The 13,169-nt window shown below is 45.4% G+C and overlaps 1 protein-coding gene and 1 long non-coding RNA gene across 2 annotated transcripts; one reads left to right on the top strand and one right to left on the bottom strand.

Moving 5' to 3' along the window:
- The first annotated feature begins 77 nt into the window (after nucleotides 1–77).
- Nucleotides 78–7,970, top strand: LOC131921655 (uncharacterized). Its single transcript, XR_009382051.1, has 3 exons — nucleotides 78–1,016; nucleotides 6,753–6,849; nucleotides 7,813–7,970. It is a non-coding gene; the product is annotated as an uncharacterized LOC131921655 (long non-coding RNA).
- Nucleotides 4,302–12,113, bottom strand: Ccnb1 (cyclin B1). Its single transcript, XM_059276382.1, has 9 exons — nucleotides 11,893–12,113; nucleotides 11,254–11,424; nucleotides 10,998–11,159; nucleotides 8,797–8,979; nucleotides 7,170–7,328; nucleotides 6,739–6,975; nucleotides 5,287–5,427; nucleotides 4,764–4,874; nucleotides 4,302–4,513 (listed from the first exon to the last, which is right to left on the bottom strand). The coding sequence occupies exons 1-9, from the start codon at nucleotides 11,911–11,913 to the stop codon at nucleotides 4,406–4,408; spliced, it is 1,293 nt and encodes a 430-aa protein (XP_059132365.1). The 5' UTR covers nucleotides 11,914–12,113; the 3' UTR covers nucleotides 4,302–4,405.
- Nucleotides 12,114–13,169: the final 1,056 nt, after the last annotated feature.

Raw genomic sequence — 13,169 nt, 5'->3', positions numbered from 1 at the left:
TACCCATTTCGTCCCGCCCCTTCCGCCCTAAAGCCCCACCTTCTGCCGCTCCCTGCGTCGGGTTGCCGTGGTTACTGAGCTGCGTTCTTTTCTCTGGTTTCCCTGGAGAAACAGATTCGATTCCCCTAAACTCTCACCGACACACGCGGTCGATTCGAAGCCTTTGGAGACGTATCTTAGTGGTAGAGCGCTTACCTAGCAAGTGTAATTCCCTGGGATCGACCCAGCACCGAGCCAGCGGCGGTAATCCGGGAATAATTTAACTCAAACTAAGAGTGGCCCGGAGGGAGAGAAGCTCTGGCCTAAACAGATGTCAATAGTAGTCCTGCCTGGGTGCTGTTATTGTCCCTCCTGCTACTACACTCCAAGTCTGGGTTTGGAGGATGAGCATGCCCTGCAGAACGGGATGTGTGAACCGGCTGATTGTAGGTGGCTGCAGAGGCCAGGAGGCATCAGATTCCCTGCAGAACTGGAGTTACCGGCGGTTGTGAGCCACTTGATGTGGGTGCTGAGAATTGAACCTGGGTCTCTCCAGCTTCTGCTCTCCCCTCCGCCTTTAGTTTTTTGAGAGTGGATCTGATGAAGCTCAGAACTGGTCTTGAACTCCCAATCTCCAGCCTCCACCTTCCAAGTGCTGAGTGAGAATGACGTGGAATCAGTCTCTTGCAGTACTGTACTGAAAAGAAAAAAATCTTCTCTTGCAGTGCTGGGAACAAGTCTAGGGTCTCTCAGCTAGGGAACTTCATCCCCAATCCCTATTAGACCTTTATTCATCAGCCCTAAGGTCCATATCTCTGGTTTAGTGAAGAAATGAATGCCTCAAGGAGGCAGAGCTGGCACATGGCCCCTAGAGTTCCCACGGCCACACCCACAATCTTTCAATTCCTTGCATTGGAACTCCATTCAGCTACCACTGAGATTCCCAGCAGAAATAAGGGAGGAAGCCTGCAATCCCAGAACTGGTGAGGCTGAGGCAAGAAGATTGCAATGAGTTCAAGACCAGCCTGGGATACACAGTAAGTACCTGGACAGAGTACCTGGCAAGATTCTGTTTGCAGGATGGAGGGTATGGTTGAAATTGGAAATCATTGAGAATTGGGTGTCTGACTTGACAGGCTACAACTGAGCCTTGAAGTCAAGGAATGGAGAAAATGCTGGACCTATATAAATGATTGACTTGTATGTTTTTCATGGTCACTTAAGGTATACTGCCTTGCTGAACAAATACAGCAGCTCTTTGAAGTTTGAAGGGCTGGATGGTCCTTCATAGCTATTCCCCAAGTTGATCACACCATGCTTGTCCAGTTATCAACGTATTAGTTCCTGTCTAAAGTGCACCCCTTTAACCTCAGCACTCAAGAGGTGGAGGCAGGTGGATCTCTGTGATTTCAAGGCCAGGCTGGTCTACAGAGGGAGTTCCAGGATAGCCAGGGCTACAGAGAAACCCCGGGGGATGGAAGGTGGGGGGTTGTGTAGAATAAAGTTAAAACTCAGACCCCAGGACACAAAGTTGCATTGGAAGGGAAGGGGGTGGATCTGAGAAGAAGGTGTGTGTGTGGCAAACAGGACCAAAACACCTTATACCAAAATCTCAAAAATTAGATATAAAATCTCTACTGGGCAGTGGTTAAGTGTAGCTCAACTTGTTACAAGCATATGTGGGGCCTGAGTTAGATTCCCCACTACCACCTCCATACCAACAGAAACATGAAGCAGGCAGTAAAACATACTGTAACTCCAGCATTTAGGAGGGTGAGGAAGGATTGAGACCCAGGCCAGCTGGAGATAGCTCATCAGTTACAAGTACCACATTCTAAATATTTATCCTTATACCCACAGGAAATCACAAACCATCAAAATTCAGAGCAGGTTATCTTGTAATGCCCCACCCCAACTCATCAACCCCTGCACTTCAGGAACACTGAAGAGGGGGCCATAAATATTGCTAAGAGCTGAGGAACAGGAAGACTGTTTTAGACAGTCTCCTTGAAATGTTAGGGAAGCTCCATCCATTAAGTCTTGGCAACACAGCTGCCTAAACAAGACTTCAACAAGGAAGCCAACAGACATGCTAACATGGAAGGGAGAAATTCATGGGGCCCCAACTAAGGAATACCGAAAATGGTAAAGTCTTCCCTATGAAGTTCTCTAATTGATCTCTACCACCAAAGTGGTCGATGCTGAAATTATATATCATATATTCATATAAGTAACTTATAGACTAAGCAGATTGTATTTATGAACAAACATATTACAATAGGCCATGAATTTGATAATGGAAGGGGAGGGTTGCCGGGCGGCGGTGGCGCATGCCTTTAATCCCAGTACTTGGGAGGCAGAGCCAGGGGGATCTCTGTGAGTTCGAGGCCAGCCTGGGCTACAAGAGTGAGTTCCAGGAAAGGCACAAAGCTGCGCAGAGAAACCGTCTAAAAAAAAAGGGGGGGGGAGTTATATGACAGAAATGTAAATTATGTAATTATATTCTAATAAAAAAAAAGTAGTAAAATATTTTCACAAGTGAAGAGCCCAGCACTAAGCTAAGGAACCTCAGGACTATATAATGAAGGCTCAACAAGAAGTTTCTAAGTTGAAAGATACATGCCCGTCCACTCCAAGCTAGTATAGTACACAGGTAAAACCTCGTACTGGCAACAAAGCATAACCTCACACACAGTTCATGTGGCAAATATTTGATAATGCCAAGTACTTGTAAACAGTCAAGCCACATCTGGCCCTACAAACTCCTAAAACTCAGCATAAAAACCATCCTATCATCACAGGGGGAAGAACCGTTTAGATCAGAGTACAATATATGTTCACTTGAGATGTTTTATCTCAGTGATACAATGGGTGTTCATCACGTCACTTACAGTTCACTGAAGGAATACACACCTAAGAGAAAGCCATTTAGAAAAATTTTGAGACAGGTCTGGCCTTGAACTCACAAAAGTTGGCTTGTCTCTGCCTCCCTTGTACTGGGATTAAAGGTGTGCCCACTTCCCAGTTGTTGATCTTAAGACTGAAAACCCATAACTAAACCTGGTGGTGTTGGCCCATGCCTTTAATCCCAGCGCTCGGAGGCAGAGTCAGGGGAATCTCTGAGTTTGAGGCCAGCCAGATCTATAAAGTTCGTTCCAGGACAGGCTCCAAAGATACACAGAGAAACTTTGTCTTGAAAAACCAAAAAGGAGCCGGGCGATGGTGGCGCATGCCTTTAATCCCAGCACTCGGGAAGGAAGAGGCAGGCGGATCTCTGTGAGTTCGAGGCCAGCCTGGGCTACCAAGTGAGTCCCAGGAAAGGCGCAAAGCTACACAGAGAAACCCTGTCTCTGAAAAACCAAAAAAAAAAAAGTAAATCTAGAACTAGAACTATAAGATGTTTATTAGCAACATGAAGCTTCTATACAGCAAAAGATAACATTAAACAGTCAAAAGGGCAAATGAGAAATTGGGAAAGCTTCCCATTAATGAAATTTTATTCCACTTGACATCAGATGTATAAATTAAAACAGGATATTTGCCACTCAAGACAGGAGAAAATGGCACCTTGATACAGTGACAAGTCTCACCGGGCTTTGTCAGAATTTAAAGCATACCCCCCTAGGAAAGCTACTATGCATAAAGCCAAGCAAGGTATAAAACAACATTTTAGCAAGCAGTATTGTGTATAGAGGCAACGAGAGAATGCAGTTTGAATGTCATTAAAGGAATGATTACATTACATACAGTATGAAATGCACACTATGAAATGCAATACAGGCATTGAAAGGAATGTCGAAAGGAATATTGTTGAGAAAAATGAACCTATATAAAAATATCTCCTTAGAAACATATGCATGATTACACTTGTACAGGACATTGAGATTGAAGGGCAAATTCTTTTTAAAAGTTAACTTTAATTTTAAACATCCTATTTTTCCAAGCCAATTAAGAACAAATAAATAATTACACAAAAAAACTGGGTTTCAGACTTGAAAGTCTATAGCTCAAGAGATAGTGGTGAAGGGCATCAACCACCTAAAGTAGAAAACGGAAGGAAGGACAGACAAGCTGGGAGATCTGTAGTTTAAACCAAAGCTAGGCAGAGGACTTTGCAGGACGACTTAAGATAGATCAGAACAGATAAAGTGAAGGAAGTGATCAGAACACATGAAGTGAAGGAAGTATATAAACAAAAAGGCAACAGTTATATACATTAGTTGGATCCCATTAAACTAAAAGCAGTTTTTAAAATATTCCTACATGTTTCAGACAACTTGTTATCCTAGAGTCAGAATCGACCACATTCAAATGAGGTAAGCTTTGAAAGTAAAAACGTCAACCTTTATTGAAGAGCAAGTAAACACTGTATACTATGTACACGTGGCACATGGTGCCAATTTGCAGATGTAGTAGTCCACTTGAGTTATGCCTTTGTCACAGCCTTGGACAAATTTTGAACTAGTGTACAATTCAGCTGTGCCAGAGTGCTGATCTTAGCATGCTTGGATGTTGCATACTTATTCTTGATAGTCTGTAAGAGAAAAAAAGCACCATAATCAAGGAAGAAAAACCATCCCACTGGGGTGTATAGTATACATTGATTGGGAGGGGTTGGAGGGGGGAAAAGAGAAGAGATTGAAATGATGTAATCATATTTTAACTTGAAAAAGAAAAACCAAACAACCCCAAATCTCTCCATGCAGCCCTGGCTGGCCTCTCCCTGCCCCCCCGAGTGCTGGGATGAAAGGACTTGAACCGGCCATCAAGTTTCACTCACTCACCATGTGCTTTGTAAGGCCACGGTTCACCATGACGACATTCTTAGCCAGGTGCTGCATAACAGGCAGAAGGGATTCCTCAGTGTAGGATAGGTAGTGCTGCAGAGTCGGTGTCTAAGACAACAAAAACACGTTAAAACACCAGCTTTCTAGATCCTATTCAAGAGTCGGGCAGAGGGTTGTGTATGGCAATCACAACTGAAATTTAAGTCATCTCTGCCCAGGTATGCTTCTGCAAGAGCCTGTGATCTAATCTAACCCCAGCATTACAGCTGCTGGCTTCTCAACCCCAAGGTCAGGACGGTACATAAGAATGTGAATGGGTTTCTTAGACCACTTGATGTAGCTTCCATGTGTGCAAGGATTAACAGACTCCAAAAGGGTGTTATCATAAAGATTAAAAGCCTAAGAAATGAAGCATTCATCTCACATTCCTATTTAGGAAGCAGAAGACTCTTAAGGGCTAAAGTGGTGCATTCAAAGGCTGTTTACAGTGGAAACGCTTGGTGGTTTGGAGATGGCTTACCCATTCACCATTGTCGAGAATTTTCAGTGCTAAGCAGAAAGCTCCAGCTGCAATTTGCGAAGGAGCAAAGTGCACCATGTCGTAGTCCAGCATAGTGAGCTCCATGAGGTATTTGGCCAAAGTATGCTGTTCAACGTCAACCTGGAACAGATCCATACACACTGAGCTCTTATGCAGAATTTTACTTTGGCAATAACTTACACAGAAAGCCCTATCTATGACTATAAACTCTAATACAATGGTCCAAAGATGGCCCTAAGAGTAACCATGTTGCTGGGCAGTGGTGGTGCACACCTTTAATCCCAGCACTCAGGAGGCACAGGCAGGTAGATGGATCTCTGTGAGTTCAAGGCCAGCCTGGACTAGAGTGAGTTCCAGGAAAGGCGCAAACTACACAGAGAAACCCTGTCTTGAAAAACAAAATTAAAAAAAAAAAAAAAAAGTAACCATGTAATATGCAGCCTGATTAGAAACAGCCCTATCAGGAGATCTCCATGAGTAAACTGGGGAAGGAGGGGGGCAAGAGAGGGAAGGAGATGAGGGATGAGAACATGAGGGAATGAGATGGCTGAGCTGGGAGATAAACAGTTTGAGGGCAATGAAAGAGATATCTTGATAGAGGGAGACATTATGGGGTAAGAGAGAAACCTGGTACTAGGGAAATTCCCAGGAACCCACAAGGACAACCCCAGATTAGACTACTAGCAATAGTGGTGAGGATGCCTGAACTGGCCTATCCTGTAATCAGATTGGTGAATACCCTGTCATCAGAGAGCCTTCATCTAGTAACTGATGGGAGCAGATGCAAAGGTCCACAACCAAGCGCCAGTCCCAAGCTCTGGGAGTCCAGTCAAAGAGAGGGAAGAGGGATTATAAGCAAGGGGAGTTGGGGGGAAATCAAGATCATGAAGGGGAAATCTACAGAGACAACTGAACCAAGCTCATATAACTCACGAACTTTAGACTGACAGCGGTGGAACCTGCATGGGACTGGGCTAGACCCTCTGTATACAGGAGATAGTTGTGTAGCTTTTTCTATTTGAGGGGCCCCTGGTAGTGGAATCAGGATCTATCCCTGGTGCATGAACTGGCTTTCTGGATCCCATTAGCTATGGTGGGATGCCTTGCTCAGCCTTGATGCAGTGGGGAGGAGCTTGGTCCTGCCTCAACTGAATGTACCTGGCTCTGCTATCCCCCATGGGAGTCCTTATCCTTCTGGAGGAGGGGATTGGGGGTGTTTAGATGGAGGAGGCAGTGGAGAGGGGAGCGGGAGAAGGGATGAGAGGGGGATCTGGGTTGGCATATAAAATGAATACATTTTTTTTAAATAAAAATAAGAAAAACCCAAATAAAACAAGACAGAAGCAGCCATATCCTTCTCCTCCTCCCATGCAGTTAGGTCTTTATCTAAGTCTCTAATAGAGCAACACAAAAATTTCAAGTAATGTGTACCTCTCCAATTTTAGACGCTCTACGGAGGAAGTGCAGAGGCAGAGGGCGACCCAAACTGAAGTTTAGAACTCTAAGAATCTTCATTTCCATCTGTCTGATTTGATGCTTAGTGTAAGTATTGTTAGTCACAAAAGCGAAGTCACCTATTTCTGGAGGGTACATTTCTTCATATTTGCTGGCAATAAACATGGCAGTCACACCAACCAGCTGCAGCATCTTCTTGGGTACACAATTATCCTGCAATTGGAGTTTCAATCAACATCATGTACTTAAACATCTCCCTGGAAAGATGTTAGTTTCAGGCTCAGTGGTTAAGGTACCTGCCGACCATGTGTGGGACCCTGGGTTCAGCTGTCAGTGTCCCTTCCCCTCCTCCAAGGTTCTCACAGAACCCACGAATAGAGAACTCTCAATTACTGGATTACACATACCTGCATGAAACGGTCAATAATGGAGACAGTCATGTACATGGTCTCCTGCAGCAGCCGAAATTTCATCTGAACCTGTATCAGCCAGTCAATTAGGATGGCTCTCATGTTTCCAGTGATTTCACGGCCCATTAGGTATTTTGGTCTGACTGACTGTTCTTCCTGCAAAAGAAAATGTCAGTTAGCCATTTGTGACCATAAAGACCAGTTTAACTTAGAGAACAGCTCTGGGGCAAAACTTCACTAAGAGAGCAAGGATCAGAACAGCATGACAGGCTTTTCATACTGTTAGAAGATTGTGACATGCCATTAACCAGTGGTACTACAGCCCACAGCCAGCACCTACCATCATCTCGGATCAATATAGATCTTATTAATCTTCACTCAAGATTAATAATATAGAACCTGAGCTTTGGGATATAGAAAAAATAGTCATTAAGTTTTAGATCATCTGGAACCTTGTTATTATTATTATTATTATTATTATAAGTTATAAACTCAAAACACCAACATAGCTTGAAGAAAAGAATAAGGACCACTATGTTCAACTACCAAACTCAGTTCTGCAGTTAGACTCCTTTAGAAAACACAGATGTCAAAAGGAAGGGGAGCCAGCAAGATGGCTGACTTTCTCTTCAATTCCCAGAACCCATGTAAAGGTGGAAGGAGAACCAATCTTGAAAGCTGTCCTGACCCCGCCCCCGACGCACACCCACACCACCCAGTCACAGAGGACCAAATTAACCTGAGAAGACAGCGCTGGGGACGCAGTTCAGTGGGAAAGTACCCGCTTAGCATGCACAAGGTATTTTATTCCTGGGACTCTGGGTGGCAAATCCAATAAAACTACATTAAAGAACTGTCTTGTTTAAAGAATTGAAAGGGAAAATGTCCTTAATATAAAGTTTCCCAAGTGGGCCAAGTTGACAGAACCACCAACTTCCATTTTTCTGAGTGTGCTCCTTCTGGGCACAAACAGTAGTTTCCCTGGCAAGCACAAGCACACTGACAAAAACGCCTAGTGTTGGGACAGCTCTAGTGCTTTAGCTTTCTCATCTACCTCCTCCTCCAACCCCAAGTCTGGGACGTTTCCCATCTCTGATGTGTGTCTACTCTACAAGAGTCACAGTAGCAGCCGGGCGGTGGTAGCACACGCCTTTAATCCCAGCACTCGGGAGGCAGAGCCAGGCGGATCTTTGTGAGTTCGAGGCCAGCCTGGTCTCCAAAGCGAGTTCCAGGAAAGGCACAAAGCTACACAGAGAAACTCTGTCTTGAAAAACCAAAAAAAAAAAAAAAAAAAAAAAAGAGTCACAGTAGCATCTCCCCAACACAGACATTTTGTATTCAACGTGGCAAGTCCACTTCATGGAGTTAGTGACTTTATTTCTACTGTTTCAAAAACAGAACTTCAAGTGTTACCTATTGTCAAGAAATGTCATGTGTGCTGTTGATAAAATATCTTTAATTGCTGAGTTGGTGGTGCACAACTTTTTGAGCCTAGCCTGGTCTACAGAGTCAGTTCTAGGACAGCCAGGGGCACACAGGAAAACCGGTTCTCAAAACAACAAGAAAATGGTTTTTAATAAACCTAGCTGCATTTAGTAAAGCAGACTGTACCAATAATACTGACCTCCAGTAGTCTGAGATAGGCATATATGTCTTTCACATATTCACTGCAGAGGTTTGGATCCGCTCCATCATCTGCATCCACATCACTCACGGCAAGGATTACATCAGAGAAAGCCTGACACAGATATTCTTCTGCAGGGGCACATCCAGATGTTTCCATTGGGCTTGGAGAGGGGTTATCAACCTTAAAAAAGAGAGACCCCATGAAACAAAGAGAAGCCCATGCTATAGTCTGGGAAGCAAAGTCAGTATTGGTATCCTCGCAGTCCAAGAAACCATTCTGAATAAATGTAATTCATTTTATTAATGGAAAAGCAGTTCAGATCTTTTTTTCAAATTTCCTTTTGGAAAATGATTAATAGTAAAAGTAAATACTGGGCTGGAGAGATAGCTTAGCTGTAAAGAGCACTTGCTTTTGCCAAGGGCTGGAGTCCAGTTTCTATGCAGGAACCAGGTGACTCAGAATTCCAAATCCAGGATAAGACTCCCTCTTCTGGCCTCCTCGGGCACTGCACTCAAGTGCAACTCCCAGCCCAGCCCATGGAAAATACATCTTGCCTGGGCGGTGGTGGCGCAAGACTCATTACTTGGGAGGCAGAGACAGGCAGATCTCTGAGTTCGAGGCCAGCCTGGTCTACAGAGCTAGTTCCAGGACAGCTAGGACTGTTACACAGAGAAACATTGTCTCAAAAACAACAAAACAAAAAATCTTTAAAAAAAAAAAAAAAGGATACTTGGGAGTCCCAGCACTTGGGAGACAGAGCTCTGTGCGTTGAAGCCTTGAAGCCAGCCAGGGATTCATAGTGAGATCTGGACTCATTAAAAAAAAAAAAAAAAAAAAAAAAGTTAAATTTCAATTTAGACTAAGCCGATTTAAAATAGAACTGGGCAAGATGGGTAAAGGTGCCTGTTTGCCAAGTCTAACAACTTCAGTTCAACCCCCAGGACCCACGTTATGGAAGAACTGATTCAAGAGGTGTCTTCTGACTTCTACAAGTATGAACTCACACACAAAATACCATGTTAAAAAAAAAATTGGGCGGAGGGGCCTTTGGGGGCTGGAGATGGCTCAGCTATTAAAGAACCCTTGCTGCTCCATCATGAGGACCAGAATTCAGATCCTAGCACCCACATTGGGTGACACCCACACACATGTGAAGAAAGTCAAAGGAAAAATGGATAGGTAATAAAGCTCTTCATCAGCAACAGGTAGAGTTAATTCAAACAATGACAAGGCTTTAATCTTTCTTCAGGTGAATACAAGCTCTTTCCTGATCACAAACATCAGAGAAAGTGACATATAAACTGTGCTATTGAGCCCAGGCTGGCCCTTTGAATACTCCTGCTAGGACTCCAGACATGCACCATCACACCCAGTAGTAACATTTGGTGAGCATGTGTGCGTACTCAAGGACTGAATGAACTAGGGCCTCCTACATACTGAACATGCTCTAACAGACAGAGCTACAATCCCAGGCAAAACTTTATTTTTAGGCTTAAAGCGGTAACCCATCATTTCTTTTTTTCCTTTTGAAACAGGGTCTCACTATATGTTACTCTGGCTGGCCTTGAACTCAAGAAATCCATCTGCCTCTGCTTCAGAGTGCAGGAACTGGAGGCTGCACCACCACACACCCTATTTAACTCATTTTCTGTCTGGAAAGACTCCTTTTACTCTTTTAACAGGTTTATTAATTTAGTGGCCATATTAGGGAGTAGAAGATTCATTCATGAACACATCTATGTTTCATTCAGTTAATTTCAGAGTTAGAATTACAGAACTACCACAAAAATCTGCTTTAGGAAGCTTCACATCAAAAAGCAATGGAAAGACCTGGCCCGGTCGCACCATCCGAGCACGGAGGGGTGGGGCAGAGGACTCTCAAGTTCAGTGTCAGTGCAGGCGACACAGTGACACAGAAGGGAAAAAGGACGGTGCCCACGTTTCTCAGGAGGCAGTCACACCTGAGTCCCAGGCCAGCCAGGAACTGTGAGACCCTGTCTGCACACACACACACACACAAACCCCACATTTATCCGCTATCATCTGAATTACAGCTACCCCAGAGTGTGTTCATGCACATAAAAGGCTTTTGCTAAGCACTCAATAAATACTAGATAGATACTCAAACACTACTGTGTGTATCAGAGTGAAATGAGGTCAGAGAAGAAATAAGACTTTTTTTTAAATGCTAGGTTTACCAAAATAGGTTCAGGAGAAAGCTTTCCTTCCATAACAGGTTCAGGCTCGGGCTCGGGCTCAGGCTCGGCAAGTTCCACTTCTGGCTCACTCACAGGCACCTTCTCCAGAAGTTTTGGTGGGATTTTAGCTGAAACCTTTCCAGTAACTGAAGTTTTTAGTTCCTGTGGACGGAATGGAGAAAATACGATGTTTTTTCCAAGGCTGACAGCTGGTAGATGGGCTCTTTCAGGGTAGGTGGGCCAGGAAGATAGTTACCTTTTTCAGAGGCACCCTTGCCTGTACCTGTTCGCTGACTTTGTTACCAATATCTCCGAGCGCGGTTCTTGGTCTCAGCCCGGGCTTGGAGGCCGCAGCAATGGCCACAGGCACACGCTTGGCGCCTGCCATGCTGACCTTGGCCTTATTTTCTGTGTTAATTTTCGTGTTCTGAAAAAAGCAAGACCACTTGAGAGAGGATCCACGGCGGCTCCAGGAAGTCAAGGGTTAATTAAGGCGGGACCCAACTGAGGCTCCCAGCAGGAAAGCCAGGGCTCTAGGGTCTAGCCTCCGGCTGCGACACGCCAAGTTTCCACCCAGATTTTCCACATTCACCTATTATCCAACTTCCTAAGCAATCCTGAAGACCGTGAACTTACATCGGAAAGTTAACCACGAAAGCCTCAAGTTGTAGACAGCTCTCTGGGAAGGCCAAGTGCTCGCCCCGGGGCCTTCATCACTAAAATACACCCTCCACTCCTCCCAGTCCTTCAGCCCGGATAACTTCAGAGGTCTTTCTCACCATCCAGCCGGTCCTCAGCTCCCGCACCTCGCCCGGGGCCCCCCGGGACCCCCCTCCCCCGCCTGGCCGCCGCGGTCTGCTCCCGCAGCGACGACGGCAGCACCCGCCGGGCTCACCCTAGTGACCCTGAGCGCCATGGCTCCTCCTGAAGAAGAGGCTCGGCGATCAGAAGCAAAGACCCCGGCCTCCGGCTGGCCACGGGCAGACACCAACAGCCGTTCCTCCGCAGCACGCCGGGAGGAGCCTGCCGGGCCTGGGTTTAAACCCCGGGCCGCCCCCTCCTCATTGGTCCGTTCGTGGCACTCGCTCTCTTCCCATTGGCGCTGCGAGTTCCCGCAGAATGCGTTTCCTGGGCGATCCCGCGACCACGTTCGGCGGGGGGCGGGGCCAGAGCGAGGCTGCGCCGCGCAGCGCCGCCCCTCCCTCGCAAGCTCAGGCTCCGCGCCTGCGCACTCGCTGCTGTGAGGCCACCTGCCTTAGGTAGGCATGGTGTGCATTGCCCGCTCGTGTGCTGTATTGGCTAGCCTAGGAGACTCCCTTTGGGCCTTAGGGAAATAACTGTGGGGCCTTCACGGTTCAGGAGCACGTAGCACATTTTGGCTGTCGCTCTACTTACTGTTCCTCATCCTCTTTTTACAAAAGTGCTGATACTTAGGGTTCCTGAAAGGCTTTGATACAGAGACCGTCTTTATTATTTGTTGGGATATTTGATTCTTCCAACAGCTATCTGGGATGGATATTTGAGATTTACACCATGAAGTTATAGGACATATATACATAGTAAATAGTTACTATAAATAAACAGGTTAACATATCAATCGTCCTAAGTTGCTGCCCCAGTGATTAAAGGAAATGTACCTTCTGCTTAATTTTGCTGTAAGGTTAAGATTCTCCAGGTTTCCTACCGTGAGCTGTCACCTGACCTCCGTTGGGCCTTGGTGATGCAGCTGTTTTTTGAGTCATTTCTGCTCCTGTACCTCCAAAAAAACTCATTGGTTCATCAAGTTTGGTGGTATTCGCACTTTGGTCTGTCATGACCTCCCTATCTGGGTGAGCAGATGTGTGTTTTATCTCCCCATGAAAAGTTTTGTCACATAACAGGTGTGATGTAAAACGACTCTTAAGAGCTCACTATTGCACTCATGAATTCACTGCAGCTATGGTTACCTGCACAAAACCAGCCTCAGATTGAGCCTGTCAGCACTTCATCATGGATGAGGGAGAGGCTTATGAAGCCCCGTTCCTCCCTTGGACCACTGAGAGTCTGAGACAGGATGAACATAGGTTAGCCTGAGCAATATCGTGAGATGAGCGGGGAGGTGTCTTCAGCTACATAGTAACGTCAAAAGCTATTATAAGGCCCTTCCTCAAAGAAAAAATAGAGAAGAAAAGA

Source organism: Peromyscus eremicus, chromosome 11 (genome assembly GCF_949786415.1).
Source record: "Peromyscus eremicus chromosome 11, PerEre_H2_v1, whole genome shotgun sequence".
Classification (NCBI taxonomy): Eukaryota; Metazoa; Chordata; class Mammalia; order Rodentia; family Cricetidae; genus Peromyscus; species Peromyscus eremicus.
The sequence above is the reverse complement of the archived record's forward strand: the minus strand, read 5'-3'. Positions and strand labels throughout refer to the sequence as shown.

Bases quoted from the DNA above. Each gene is read 5' to 3' on its own strand.
- Ccnb1 (XM_059276382.1), bottom strand. From the start codon at position 11,913: ATGGCGCTCAGGGTCACTAGG. The intron at 11,425-11,892 runs GTGAGCCCGGCG...TGCTTTTTTCAG, and splicing joins TGGCGCTCAGGGTCACTAGG to AACACGAAAATTAACACAGA. The intron at 8,980-10,997 runs GTAAACCTAGCA...CTCTTTTTTAAG, and splicing joins TTTCTCCTGAACCTATTTTG to GTTGATAACCCCTCTCCAAG.